Source organism: Urocampus carinirostris, chromosome 3 (assembly GCF_059441175.1).
Source record: "Urocampus carinirostris isolate Australia breed hairy pipefish chromosome 3, RoL_Ucar_1.0, whole genome shotgun sequence".
NCBI classification, from domain to species: domain Eukaryota; kingdom Metazoa; phylum Chordata; class Actinopteri; order Syngnathiformes; family Syngnathidae; genus Urocampus; species Urocampus carinirostris.
This window is the reverse complement of record NC_142351.1, coordinates 43,619,233-43,633,558: the sequence shown is the minus strand read 5'-3', so window position 1 is coordinate 43,633,558 and position 14,326 is coordinate 43,619,233. Positions and strand designations below refer to the sequence as shown.

The 14,326-nt window shown below is 38.9% G+C and overlaps 1 protein-coding gene across 1 annotated transcript in view; it reads right to left on the bottom strand.

Annotated features, from left to right (window-relative positions):
* The window catches only part of LOC148369790 (plexin-B1-like), an 87,784-nt gene that overhangs the window by 49,356 nt on the left and 24,102 nt on the right, over positions 1 to 14,326 (bottom strand). The window contains exons 2-5 of the mRNA XM_088331984.1: positions 4,798 to 4,860; positions 3,476 to 4,349; positions 3,150 to 3,392; positions 1,365 to 1,547 (exon numbers count right to left, since the gene is read on the bottom strand). Of these exons, the coding sequence (XP_088188110.1) occupies positions 1,365 to 1,547; positions 3,150 to 3,392; positions 3,476 to 4,339 (1,290 nt within the window). The 5' untranslated portion in view covers positions 4,340 to 4,349; positions 4,798 to 4,860. The remainder of the gene's footprint in view (positions 1 to 1,364; positions 1,548 to 3,149; positions 3,393 to 3,475; positions 4,350 to 4,797; positions 4,861 to 14,326) is intronic.

Sequence of the window (14,326 nt, the reverse complement as noted above, 5' to 3'; positions counted from 1 at the left end):
AAATTTTAATTTCTTAAAGAGTTGAACACCTTTTGGAAATTGCAGTTCAGATCTTACCATAACTAAACTTAATATCATAGACCGAATGGGTATGAATATAGTTAGCATTGAAAATGTAATAGAGGCACAAGAGGACACCTCTGGTTTCAAATATTTCCGTGGCCTTCCAACACTCATATTACGTCAGGTTTATTAGATTAGAAGACTGTTTTTTTATCTTTTCCATCCGGAGGCCAAGTGATGGTTGTGAGCAGGATTCCCATTATAAGGATGCACTCAACACATAATGGCTGTCAAAATTGCTTTATAGTCCTTGGTGGTTTTAATGTATCAATGCAGATTTTATAAATGTAATCTTCCTTGATCTATTAAACACAACAAGTCCTTATTTGATGTGTGTGAAGCTTGCTTTACAGGTTGTGGTAAACCGCTTCAGAGGTCATGGGATTGATTAATGTATTGAAATAATATTTCTGTAAAATAGATTCTTAATTTAATGGATTATTTCAAAATTGCATTGTCTAAAAGTAACACTCACACAATAAATTGGACATAATCAAAACCAAATGGAAACGGCACAGGGTACGGAGGTCGCGTTTGCTTGTGTTGGCTGGAGTACAATCAAGAACGGAATGACTGGAATCTTCAAGGTGAGCAGTATACTGTAGCAGACATCTTTTGCTAATGTTTTAACAGGTGCAAAGCGTCTTCAATTTGGTGAAAAGTGTATTAAGAACATTCAAAATAGCTAAGTAAGTTTCTTGGGAACATCCAATTTTAGATAGTGATTTTAAACATTTACAAAAATTATCCAAAAAATCTAAACAGCTACACACAGACAGACAGAGACAGAAAAAGACAGAGCGTTTGAACACGTTTTGTGTGTGTGTAAGAGAGAGAGAGACTAATAGGCTGTGAAACAGCTGAACCGTTATTCATAATAATTTACACAGTTGTTTTTTAGTCCTTCATGAGTGTCTCTAACTAGGTTTTGTGTCAAGGCACCCAGAATTAAATTCCAACAAAATCTGCTCTTGTGGAGTCTATTTTCATGGGGTCTCTAACACCCTATGGCAGCCAAATTGTGTGCAGCAGCTCCTAGCCAATGACCACTCTGAGAAGCAATTTCCAATCTTCAACATGAACAAACACCTTGATTTATGCAATTGTTTCTAATTCATGCCACAGCCCCAACAACCCTGTCCAAGGAGAATGCCCTGCAACGCTGGACCATTAACGATTTCCAAATAATTTGAATTAATAATTTTAACCCATCAGGAATAAGGTTGGGTATTAAAAATTTTAAGTTTAAAGAGGTTGTGAACATAAAGTGAACTTAGGTACAAGTGAATAAGGTGAGTTACCTTATGGAGTGTCCCTTTGGAGTCTCCCAGGAAAGCAATACTGTGGTCGTACCTCACACTGACGGCTATAGCAGTGAGGTGAGTCGAGAAGGTTTGCCACACAGCTTTGGCTACAACAGGCACTCTGCTTGCCATTGGACTTGGGGTATGATCAGAACCACAAGGATATGCTTGCAGGGTGTTCTACAATATACACATGACAATAAAGGAAAACAGTTGAAAATTCAGGAGTTAAATTCAATTCAAAGTGTTTTTGAACATGTAAAGATGCATAACTTTTTAAAAATGTATTGTAAGCCTATCTTTGGCCACCACTTCCTGTTGTGTTACTGTCAGCAAATGCTTTGGAACTTATTGCTGTAAATGACTGTGTACCATATTTTCTGCACCATAAGGCGCACTGCCAAAAACAGTCTATGATCAACAGAGCTTGTATAGCATTATGTTGAAAGACTTTCTGTTATCTCCCTTCTCTAATATTCGTTGGTGGAGGAGTGGAGAAACCAATCAGAATTCACTATGGAAATTAAAGTTCCTGGCACTAAAAGTAAAAGCAGTGTGATAATGAGGGAAATTCTAAGGTCTTGTCATATGTCGTCTGGACCACTGGTGGTCTAGTCGTAATGTTGGTGCTCTTACTGCTACCACACAGGTTGTTTACCGTTGCATACAATGTTTTGCAATATAGGTTAGCAATGGTTATCAATTTGATCAATTAGTTCAAAGTCATTGCTATAATAAGGTAATATTCCGTAAATCCTTGCAGGGTAATAAATCTTATCCACAGTATTCTGCGGTATATGAGGCGCACTGGGTTATAAAGTACACTTACATATTTCTGGCCAAATTGCGTTTTTTATGTTCGCCTTATAATTCGGAATTCTATGGAAGTTGATTTTATTTATTAATCCTGTGCTACACAATTCCTTAGTTATATTCAGAATTGCAGTGTTTCTCCAACATCCTCCCCTTTTTCTTTCATTTACCCTTATATAGGGGCGGCAGTAGCTCAGGAGGTAGAGCGCTCGTCTTGGGATCAAGGGATCCCAGTTCGAATCCCGGCTCGTCTGTGTTACATGTCGAAGTGTCCTTGGGTGAGACACTGAACCCCTAATACCCCCAATAAGCAGGTTAGCGCCTTACATGGCTGCAAGGCCGCTATTGGGAAATGTGAAGCACATTGTAAAGCGCTTTGGGAAGTCATTGACTTGAAAAGCGCTATATAAATGCAGATCATTTCATTTCATTTCATATAATGTTGGTGACTTTGTTTGTCCTTGCCAGACTTCATTACATTGCTTTGCAGCGCATTCCAAGTTGCCTTGGTTTACTGATCTCTAATGATCCTATTCAATGATTTTGAGGGCTGCCAACATGTAAGAATCTGTGGACAGCAGAAGGCTTGAACCAGAGGGGTTCAGCTGGCTAAATCTACTTCTGGGGCATTTGGGCTTTAGTCGTGTGGCCTAATTAAAAGACTTGGCTAAAAATCACTTCATTGCATATACTATGGTAGTCTAATTCCAGTAATGCTGGTAGACTCTGTTGTCTGGTTGAATTTTTACAATATTTACCCTTTCTGTCCACTGAATCCAATTGATGCAATCCAGTGGTACTTTAGGTAACTGGCAAGAAAAGATTTATGAAGATGTCCTGGACTGCATTAACTTACTACTGTGCAAGCTATTACAATAGTTGGGTAAAAAAAGGTACCACTCTTCAATAAAGCAAAAGTACAGACAGGAAAACATATATTTCACTTGTTTTTAATCCAACGGTGCATACCCTAAGTAAGTTGGCACAGCTGGACTTGACCTCATACTCTATGTAGGCCACTTCTTTTCCATCCTCCAGCATCCCGTCTTGAGTGTAACATAGGTCTCTAATGGAGTCGATGCGTCTGTCAAGTGTATCCAAAGGGAAGATGCACAAAGCTGAGCCATCCAAGGGATTTTGGTTTGTGGAGCTGACCCGAGTAGAGAAGACCCCCAACAATTCCTCACCCTCTCTGTCTGTACCTTGTCCCACCTTTAGGAAAGGGTGGACAACAACGTAAGTGTAGTATATTTCTTTTTCAACCCACACATTTGAAGGAGAATAAAGAAATGTACCTGGGCTGCTTGGAGAAGGTTGTAAACTCTGGAAGGAACGGATGGGGACCGACAAACAAGAGGAACTTCCACGTAAGAATAGTAAGAAGTATCGTCAAGGCAAACTCTTGCTGCATAGGTCTGATATTCCCTCGATGACGACTTTATGTCCCGTCGGTAAAACAGAAAGTACACATACATTCCGCGTGTGAAAGTTGCGACAAAATGATGATCATATTCCGACAGACGCCCAGCTACAGCCAACTTAGCCGTCTCTTCATAAGAGAAAATTGGATCCGTTGAAAGGTGTCTGGTGGAGATTGGTGGCTGGCTGGCAGTGTAGCCCCGGCCCACATACATCACCGACTTTTCCTCCCCTCGAAGTCCCACCACAAGCCCCACGGTAGACACAAATGGATCATTAGCTGCCACGTATTGAGTGTCCATAGGCCTTTCAGTGGAGAAAAGAACCTCATTGATTGATGTCAGGCTCCGTTTTTGGCAAGTACCTTGGTAAACACTACCGCAGGTGATCAATTCCAGTCCTTTTGGATCCACGAGTAGCAACTTGTTATGGTTACTGGTTCTCCTTGCCTGGGGACAGTTGGACTCAGTGACAGGAGGGATGCAGTCTTTGCTGTCAGTTACAGGACCAGTCTTCTCTTCTTGTTCTAATCGAAGCCCATCCAATCCATCTAACTGAAACAGGTGGTCCCTGGCCCCAATATAAACTTTTCCTATTGATGGGTCTGGGTGAAGCACCAGGTGTTGAAATTCTGTGTCATCACGAGAGAAACGTGGGTAAGTTTGACCGTGGACAATTGTGACAATGATGATGAGGAAAAAAAAGAGTAGGGAGGAGCTCTGCGCCTTCCCATGTAGCATGGCAGATATTCTGAGGGGGGAAACGGAAACACATTTCAAAACTTTTATTTATTTGTGGTGTTTTAGTTTTATGGTAAGACTTTGTAATCACGTCAGGATCCGTTTGGAACTAATGCTTTGTTTGTAGAGAAAATATGAAAAGAGAAAAACTCAAAGCATATTCTTCAAGTAAGAATTTCAATTTTGTCAGCCACATTTTTAAAACTACCACTGACAACAGCAAATTAAGGATTCACAAATGAAAATTGTATACGCATTTGAAACTGACAAACTGAAAAACATCACTCGGACAAAATACACTGACTAATATGCAAAGTCCACTAAAGTGATTCCTTAAAAACTTTCATTCATAAAAAAATCATTGTCCTGATCTAATGCAAAAGTTTTTCAAAAAATCTTTTTTTTTTCCTTCAAGAATTTCAATGGTATAACATGGTTTTAATATAAAATTGTCTTACCATCAATGTTCTTTGTTAAGTCGAATAGTCCCACCGCCTAGTCATAACCATTTCTTCTTCTGTCTGAAAGAAAATACATGGTGGATAAAATTAGTCATTCTGCTCAGGGGAGAAAATCGAACAAACATTTATAAATTGATTGTGCAAGGTGTTAAAATAATCGAATCACATTATGTTCTTTTAACCACCATCCAATTACAGTTTAGACGGCATAGGCAGTGTTCTTCAAAACAACTTTCATTCAATTCTTAAAAAAAACATGACTGAACTACAGTGAGTGGGTATTTTGTTGACACTGAGCGCATCCCAGTGTGTTCAAATCTATTTAATTATTAAACCTTATCCATTCAACTAAACTTGGAAAATGGTCAGAAGAACAAATAAATCCAAAGCACCACACAATTTCACCTAAACCTTTAAACCACTTAGGGACGGATAACACAAGGATAATATTTTGCATTGATAGTCATTGCTAACCTATGTTATTTAAAGCTCCACACTAAAAATGAATGGGAATCAAATTGTATATGACAAAATTGTAATTGGTAAAAAATAACAAACAATTGTGACATTATTGCAAAAACATGAGACATGCCTCTCTCTATCTTGCCTAACTTTACTCATTGCAAAAATCAGGACAAAGAAGGGGTGGGATTAGAATGGAGGGGTTGAAAGACTGTCTCCTCTAGAGAAGAGCATGACCGGAGGCCATCTTAGAGCAGCTGCAAGTGCTACATCCAACCCCCCTGGTAAGGAAGGGTGTGTTGGCTCAAAGACTAGTTCTTCATTTATTCATGTGCTGAATAATTATAGGTACAAACCGAAATGCCTGCTGTCACTGGCTTTTAAATATTATATTGACAGGGCTCAGTTCAATGAAATACCTTCATAAGACATTTCTCACTTTGGGGTCACTTAGTACAATCAAATATTGCATGTAACAATACGTTGTTGGGAAATATCCATAGAATGCTGACGTCCTCACCTGCTCTTTGATCAGTGAACATGCACCAGTCAACTTATTTATAGTTTACAAAAGACCCAGAAACCATGGGAACATCCTTTTTTTGACCATTTATGAGCTACTATTAGAGAGGATTTTTTTTGTGGACTACTTGGAACATGAAAAGAATGTACAGAGTGGATGATTAGTTTGGGAATTTGACCTTTTTTCATCACTCATGAACAAAGGGTGGTGATAATGTTTTGGTTTGGTTTTGGAAGTATGTGCATCTGTTTGTTTTCTTTGTTTGTCTGTCAAGCCAAGAAAAGGGGAAAGGTATTTAGATATTACCAACATTCATCATATGCAGTCAGGTAGGTTACCCCAGTTGTGAAGACTGCTAAAAAAACCTGACTTGGCATTTTCGTTTTCCTGACTCAGCTTTCCCATAACGACATTCTACTCTTCCCAGTCAGCCAGACTTAGTTTAAAAAGGATCACAGTCTACACAAGCAAGCATGAAGGTCACTCTACCGGTAAAAATACCCCTCCCCACACACTCCGAATATAAAGCGCTTTTGGTTTTGATGACTCAGCATTTTTTTCCAGAAAGGCATCCCATTTTCACGGGCCCAATCGACATTGAATATCAACACTATTTCAAAAGCAGTCAGGTAGGTCACCCCACATGTGAAAACGGCCCCAAAAAGCTGAATCAGCATTTTTGTTTTGCTGACCCAGCAGCTTTACAGGAATAAATTCTACTCTCTCAATCTGTACTCAGTCTTACTCTTTGATGGATTAAGTCAGTGCTTCTCAGTGGTGAGAAGGGAGGCGCAGGCACGTTAGAGTTCAGAGAACTTTTTTTTCCCAATTTGCCCAGAAACAAGTGCAATTGCTCCTCCACTACACCAAGGGAGCAGTGGCGCTCTCTTGGCCAAGAGGTTTGTTCACAATAAGCCTCCATAAAGCATAAAGCACGGAGTATAAGCATTGAGTAGAGTGGACCCTCAAGTGAGCCCATTAAGAAAAAAATAACACAGATGAAGAGACAGGCAAAGAGCGACGGGGTGAAGAGACAGACACACGTTTTCTCCCGAATCCGCAGTCCAAGACGAAGAGGTTTGGCGAAGAGCATATTAGGCTTTACTGTGACCCCAGCTGGAGACAAGCAAAGACCAGCAAGCTTGCTATGTTAAAAATGTTGGCAACGGACAACACAAAGCCAAATAAATGAAGCTTCCCATCAAGACATTACGCCCTAATCACGCATAAGTTTTTTTCCAGCGAATCGTGCCGAAAGACAGATTTGCCTTGGGTGACATATTCCCACCAATATCGAGTTATCATTATTTTGTCCCCACCAAAATAATGTGATCACTTAAAAAAAGATAGATTAGTCAAAGAAGCGCAGAAATGGTTAAAGAATGTTCTTTTCTGAACCTCTGACACATTCAACAAATGTATTGGCGGCACCTTTCTTCTATTTTTTGTGACACTTGTTATGATTTGGTCCTCACTAATGACAAGCCCGAATCTACGTCCTTGGTGCGGGTTGTGACACTTACACCAGTAAACCAGTGAGTGTTCTTGGCATAACAAATGAGCAGGAACAGAGAGTTGCTTGGTCCTGCTTTAAAAAGCTCTACTGAAAAATGTGCCGATTCATTCGTTTTGTACTCACAAGGGTCGCGGTGTTCATTCATGTCGTATTTTGATAAAATAATAACAATGATAATTAATAATCAGCACTAATTATTTTATATATTTTTGTATTTAAGGTTTTTAAATTTAGTGATCAGTTTGAAGACATCATTTTTTAATTTTACTTCATTTTATTTTTCAGTATATGGGATGACATGGTCATTCAGAAATGTTTATAGTTTCAGGACTTTTATTTCATTTTTTGAAATTTAGATGCCCTTTAAATATTTTCTGTTACAGTTGATAAATCTATTTTTTGTTGTAAGTTAGTCCAGGGTGCTGGGAGGTTGTTTCTTCCTCTGAATGGGGGAGCGACTAATTGAGAAGCACTGGATTAAGCATTTGAAATCAATAATTACAGCTTGGCTCTAAAAGGGGAAATAGAAGCAAGATGCTAGAAATTCCATTGTTGATTAATGCCACCAGAGATGTTTTTCCGACAGAGTGAGACTTCTTAATGATTATAATCTCTGTTGAGAGTGGCTCACGCGCAACAGTGTTTCTGTATCAAGTGGTGACATAAAGAAATGACTGTGTCAACATTAAGTTTGCATACCAAAACTTCTAAAGTTTGGAAGCATTTTAGCCTTGATACGGTGAATAAATAGACTACTTGCAAAGTTTGCAAAGCACTATGGCAGTACCTTGATAATGTACGATCACTTAAAGAGAAAACACGTCGAACAGTTAAACAAAAAGGAGTCTGACTCTCCTCTGTAAGATTCAAGTAACATCAAGCCAATACAATTTTGATGACAAGCATGATACATTTTATACGAGTACATTTTGCTAAAAAAAAGAGCATGAACGTTATGCCAAACTGTGCCCGACAAACCTATTAGTCTTAATGCATGCAGTCCGAAGTTCTGTGCCTATTTGGTTTTAGATAAGGTATTTTTTATTTTATTTCAAAAAACAGTGTGTATATTTGCTACAGTTCCATAATAAATGTGTTTTTCACTGTACCCATTTTTCTTATGTTTATTATCCATCCATCCATCCATCCATCCATTATCTGCACCGCTTATCCTCAGTAGGGTCGCGGGGGTGCTGGAGCCCATTCCAGCTATCTTCAGGCAGTGGGCAGGGAACACCCTGCCTGAAATAAGTGGTGACTAGTCAAGTATTAAAATAGTCATTAGTTGCAGTAAGAATTACATCTGACTTCAACAATTGGAAGTTATTAACATTTTAATATAACAAAAGGAAGGTTCTTTTAACGAGTGGAAAGATTTCCTCTCTCAATAACACACAATAATCACTTGTTTTGTGATGGAATACAAGAACATTTATACATTGTTTGTGTTCACAATTGTAGAGATATAAATTTGTTTTGTTTTAATCACGATCGACCTTTGCTTTGGGAATAAAAACATATCTATGAACTTCTGTAATGTACTCAACAAAACCTCTTGCCCAACACTGTCCCTTCACATTCATAAGTCATTGAGAGACTCTGCTATGCAGATTCATCACTAAAGCTGATAATGAGCCGTGGCAGCCCACTGAATGACAATAACCCCAGAAAATATGTGAGGGTCAGCAGTTGCTTAGCACTGGAAGACTTTGGGATTGGAGCATTGGCGCTTAGCCATGTTTGATTGTGTTGAGGTGGTTTGGGTTGGGGTTCCAGAATCTGCACACTTACAGTAACAATTGTTGATCTAAATCAGAGTACATTAAAGTGACATGTCTGGTTGGATTTAGCTAAAGGAAGCACTTAGTCAGAAAATACAGAACAGATATGAACTTACAAACAGCTACGTAGATATAAAAAAAGCAAGATGATGTTTAATGTAGTTTAGAGGGATCTGTTGTAATATATTAGGCTCAGTGGTAACAGTATTTGCCATTACTAGCTCCATGGCACACCACCATGATAAACTTGGGAAAACTGAGCTTGGTCAAGCAGTTAACAAACCCAGGAACCTCTTTTATGTATCAAAATGTATCAAACCTATCTACATCATGCTTTCTTCTCAACGTGGTTAATTTAGCTTTATCAAATCCAACCTAACTTTGACATTGGCTGTCAGTCTACACCCGTGTCGGGCTCGTTACTTTAAAAAAGTAGTTTGTAATAGATACTAGTACCTCTTCCAAAAAGTAACTGTGTTAGTAACTTAATTACACTATAGTAAAAGTAAGTAGTTATAAGGGAAAGTAACTATTTCAGTTACTTTAAAAAGAAGTGGTTGTATGTTGTATGTGGTTGCAGGGAATTTGAAATCTTCTGATCAGTGAGTCAGTTAAATAGAGACGGCTCTTTCCGTTTGTTTTTGTTGCTTTAATCCATACATAACAAATTATTAGGTAAAATTATGCATGGGATAACTTAAAATGGGGGAAAATACATAAAAAAGTCACAAAAGGAAAATAACCAAGAGAAAAAATGTAATCACTAAAGGAAAAATGAGATGAGAAAAAAATAATACACTTTACATTTATTTATATTAACAAATGAACACTATTTTATTTTTAGGGTCATCAACACAACCCACAAAATCATCGGCTGCTCTCTACCAAATCAGACAATGATTTTATTAAAGACACTTCTTTGACCTGCTGCACTCTGGCAGATGCTACAGATCCCTTAAAACAAGGACTAACCAGCTCAAAGGCACTTTCTTCCCCAGAGCTATCACCTCCTTAAACAAGCACACAAAACTGTGAACAAAAAAACCTTCCAAAGTAAACAAAAAAAAATCATATTTCCTTAATTTTTTCACAATGTTCTAGATGGGAGACATTGCACTATGACAAATCTATCATCTTGCGCTGTTCTAATTCACTTACAACTTAGACCAGTCTACAAGCACTACATTTATCCTATATTTTTCTATAAAGTCTTTCATCAAGTTGATCCTGAAATGCTAGGTCTAATCTTGTGTTTACTGCAATGCCAATAAAGCCTGTTCAAATAGATATTCTAGTACAAGGGACATAGCATGGTTTTGAACCATCAGTGTTTTATGGCAAAAGTAATAAAGACATGAAAAACAAAATTAAATATACATCATAAGCATTATGGCTGCATGGAAAACACTGATAATAAAAAAAGAAAAAAAAACTTTTTTAAGTTGGACAAAAATACGTTCGAAAGATCTGTTTCACAGCACAAAGGAGATCATCACTAAGTAAATACTGGCTTTCTGCAGTATGTTCAGAAATACTGGACTGTAATGGTTACGTCATTGCAAGAGGTATCTGGTCACAATCAATTAGCAGACAGAGTCTTGGCAACATCAAAAAACTAGTGCCATAAAAGTGACATTTCTTTAGATGTATTTATATTCATGAGGGTATTAAAACAGATATACTGTTTGGTCTTAATTGTAAAGCAACGGAAAGGGCATGGAATATACGTATTTTACATTATAGAAAACAAGTAACATTTAACTTACCTACCACATGCAAAAATTACTTCCACCCGTACTTACAATCACCACCGGCTAATGCAATTTTTTTCCAACGGATGCTACTCACTTTTTTCCAGGAAACTCTATTTTTTTTAATTCAATGTCTGGAACCGCAACCCATACCGGCCGGATAGTGTATGGCCATTTTGGCAACCAGCAAGCACAGTAGTCTACGACAAAACTAAGTAACCAGATGCTGTCTTGGTAGCAGATTTGCCATCATTGACAGATTTTTGTTGACTGGTGTTGACGGGAACATTTTAAGGCTGTTAAAAATAGGACCATAAACCACAGCAGCAGTATGCTTTAAGAATCAAGTGAGGCAGAGAGAAAAAGAACAATGACGGGTGAATAATAATAAAAAAGGCTGGCCCAAACATAATGATTGATATTTTTTTCCCGAGCAGGCCTAAAATTCAGGCCAGGTTGGGCTTGGGCTTAAGCTCTCTCCTCTGATCAGGGCCTATTTCAGTGGCTGTAGTTATCAATGAAGACTCAAGTAAAATTGGAGCTATAAGCAGTTAGTCAATGTTGTAAAGATACTTTTCTCATAACTGCCCCAAAACAGGAAAGATTATTATTATACTGACTTTCATGTTCTAATAGAATCATGACCAAGCGTTTGTGTGTGAGCAGTTAGATAAGTGAAAGCACTAACATTATGAGAGGCAGATGTGGCCCTGCTTGGCCTCTCTCCATTTCCGTCAATTTCTTTACCGTCAATGGTCAGCTCTCTCTATCTTCAGTTCACATGCAGATATAGAAGGGTTTCTCTCTCGCTGCCCCTCCGGTCGGCTCAAGGGACTCTCTGTGCACTACCGCTGGAGGGAATAGTGTCCCTTTCACTGCTCTCTGGCCGAGAGGTCAGAATGAGCGGACACGGGATAAAAGCTACTTCCCGTGAAAAGCGAGGTGACACGCGGATCCACGCAAGTGCACGGACACAAACACTATTTTTCAAATGAACATAAAGAGACACACACACACACACACACACACACACACACTGACTGAGGCTGATTTATAGCGGGATTGTTTCACTCTAAAGCAAGGGTCAGCAACCTATGGCACGCGTGCCAGGAGTGGCACGCAAGGGGTTAACCAGTGGCAAGCGAGCACACGACAAAATATATATATATCTTTTAAATGCATATTTTTAGGTGAAATTTAGATATTTTCATTTGCACGTCGTGTTATTTAGAGGCGTTACGGTAGCTCCTCCTCCTCTGCTTCGTGTGTGTCTGCGCCGTACCGCGCAAAAGGAGGAAAGATCCCACCCACAGAAACACCGGCGAGCAATAAATTAACGAATCATGACGGCTCTTCGAGCAAAAACATCTCGTTCTTTCCAGCCAGCGTGGACTGACGAATGAGGCTTTGTGCAAAAAATGACCGTGCTTGTTTGTGTATTATGCCTCGAGAGCGTTGTACCTGGCACGTCAGGTGTTATGCGTCATTACAAGACGAAACATGAACCTGAATTCAAGGACAAGTCTGGCAAGGTGGAGAAAATTAAACGCGCTGTGTCCCGGCAAACAAACACAGACCCTGAAAACATTTGTCACTGCTAAAAACGCCACAGCTCACTGCATAGCAAAGCACAGAAAACCATTTATTGATGGTGAATATATTAAAGGTGTGTGTGTTTCAAGTTTTGTTTTTGAAATAAGATTTTATTGATGAATGGTATGGTAGCTGTCCAAATGACTTGTTTTTTTTATTGTGGTTTATTGTTGATGAAGAATGGTTGAAGTATTGGATGTCTACAGGCCTTTTTTTCTGTGAATACATTGGATCACTCATAAGATTTTGTCAATTATCTAGGTCATGATTGTTGCATGATGGGCCAATAATAATAAGTAAAATAATGATCATCAGAACAATGTATAATATCGTATTATCCGCATGGGCAAAAATAGTCTTTCGTGATATTCTTTAAACATATAAGGCGCATCAGACTATAGGGCGCATGGAATTAACTCCCCGCGATCATGTTGAGGATAAGCGGTGCAGATTATTGATGGATGGAATTAAAACTACAGTAAAGGTTATGGTTGCACAAAAAAATAAAACGTGCTGCAATTGCACTTTGATTGATCAGTTGAAATATATCACTGATCACAATTGCATACAATTGTATAACATTGTATGCAACAGGAATGGAACCCGGAATGCTGCAAGTAGTGCACTGGATCCTATCCTTGAGACAACAAGTGATACAGAGGGCACATTTAAAAGGCATTGTTTTAGCTTATCATCACACTATTTTTGGTCCCTGTTCCAAATTGTTGATGCTGTTATTGGGCCGAGACACGATAATATTGTCAGAGTACAGTACTCTATCGCAAACTCTACGCAGTGCAGGAGATTCTGAACCGTATGAAGAGAAATCCATTGTGGGAAGTAACCCGGTCATTTTTAAAACGTTTGTCACTTACAGCGCCTCGTTGGAGCAGAGAAAAAGTTCAACTCCAACATACCTTGTATTATGTGGTAGTGGGATGAGACCTCATGACTTTTTATGTGTCGTCTGTGTCCCTAGTGACCTAGTGGATAAAGTCAGACGTGTTCGCCGCCGCGATTCAGATTTGATTCCTTTTGCATTCGATGTATGCAACTGTGAACAACCATCCATCCCCTAGCCCCCTTGTAGTTAGGATTCAGTGCTCCAACCAGTGCTACCTGGTTTGATCACCGTTGCCACCATTGGTGTGCAAATGTGGTAAGCGGTACAACTTGTAAAAATATGGTTACACTTTTGCAATTCTGTCCGCACTTAAGGAACCGCGGATTATAAGGTGCCTGTTCAAATTTGTGGCCAATTTGCGATTTTAATCAACGTCACTTATTGTGTATAGAGAGCTCAACGGCTTTTACTATAGCCTCAATTCCATGCGCCTTATAAATGAAAAATCTAGTTAGTTAGTTAGTTAGTTAGATAGTTAGATAGTTAGATAGTTAGATAGATAGATAGATACTTTATTCATCCCCGTAGGGAAATTCACACTTCTATGACAAATGAGTGTTTTTTGGGGGGGTGCCTTTTAACCTGGTGCATCTAATAGTGCTTAAAACACAGTAATAGAGATCTCCAACTATCAGTTGAACATGTCATCAAAATACATTGGAGGTATTCAATACAGTCTGAGAAAAAAAAAACTCCTGTATATACATTTCCCCATTACAAAACATCTTTTAAAAAGTCTGGCCATTATTTCAAGTGAAACATGACATCATCAAGGACAGGCTGATAAGGTCATTGTATCGCAGAATGCTAAGGAGGCGTGATTGCCAACTCATTTGATTGTGGATGGTCTGCATACATTACCACCTACCACTTGTACAGGCAACATCACTCCATGTCATTCTCTGTCGCGCTCTCACACACACACACAAACGCAAGCCCACCTCTCCTTTCAGGGCACTCAATCGTGTGAGAGAGCCCTTTGTCACCCTGTGTTGT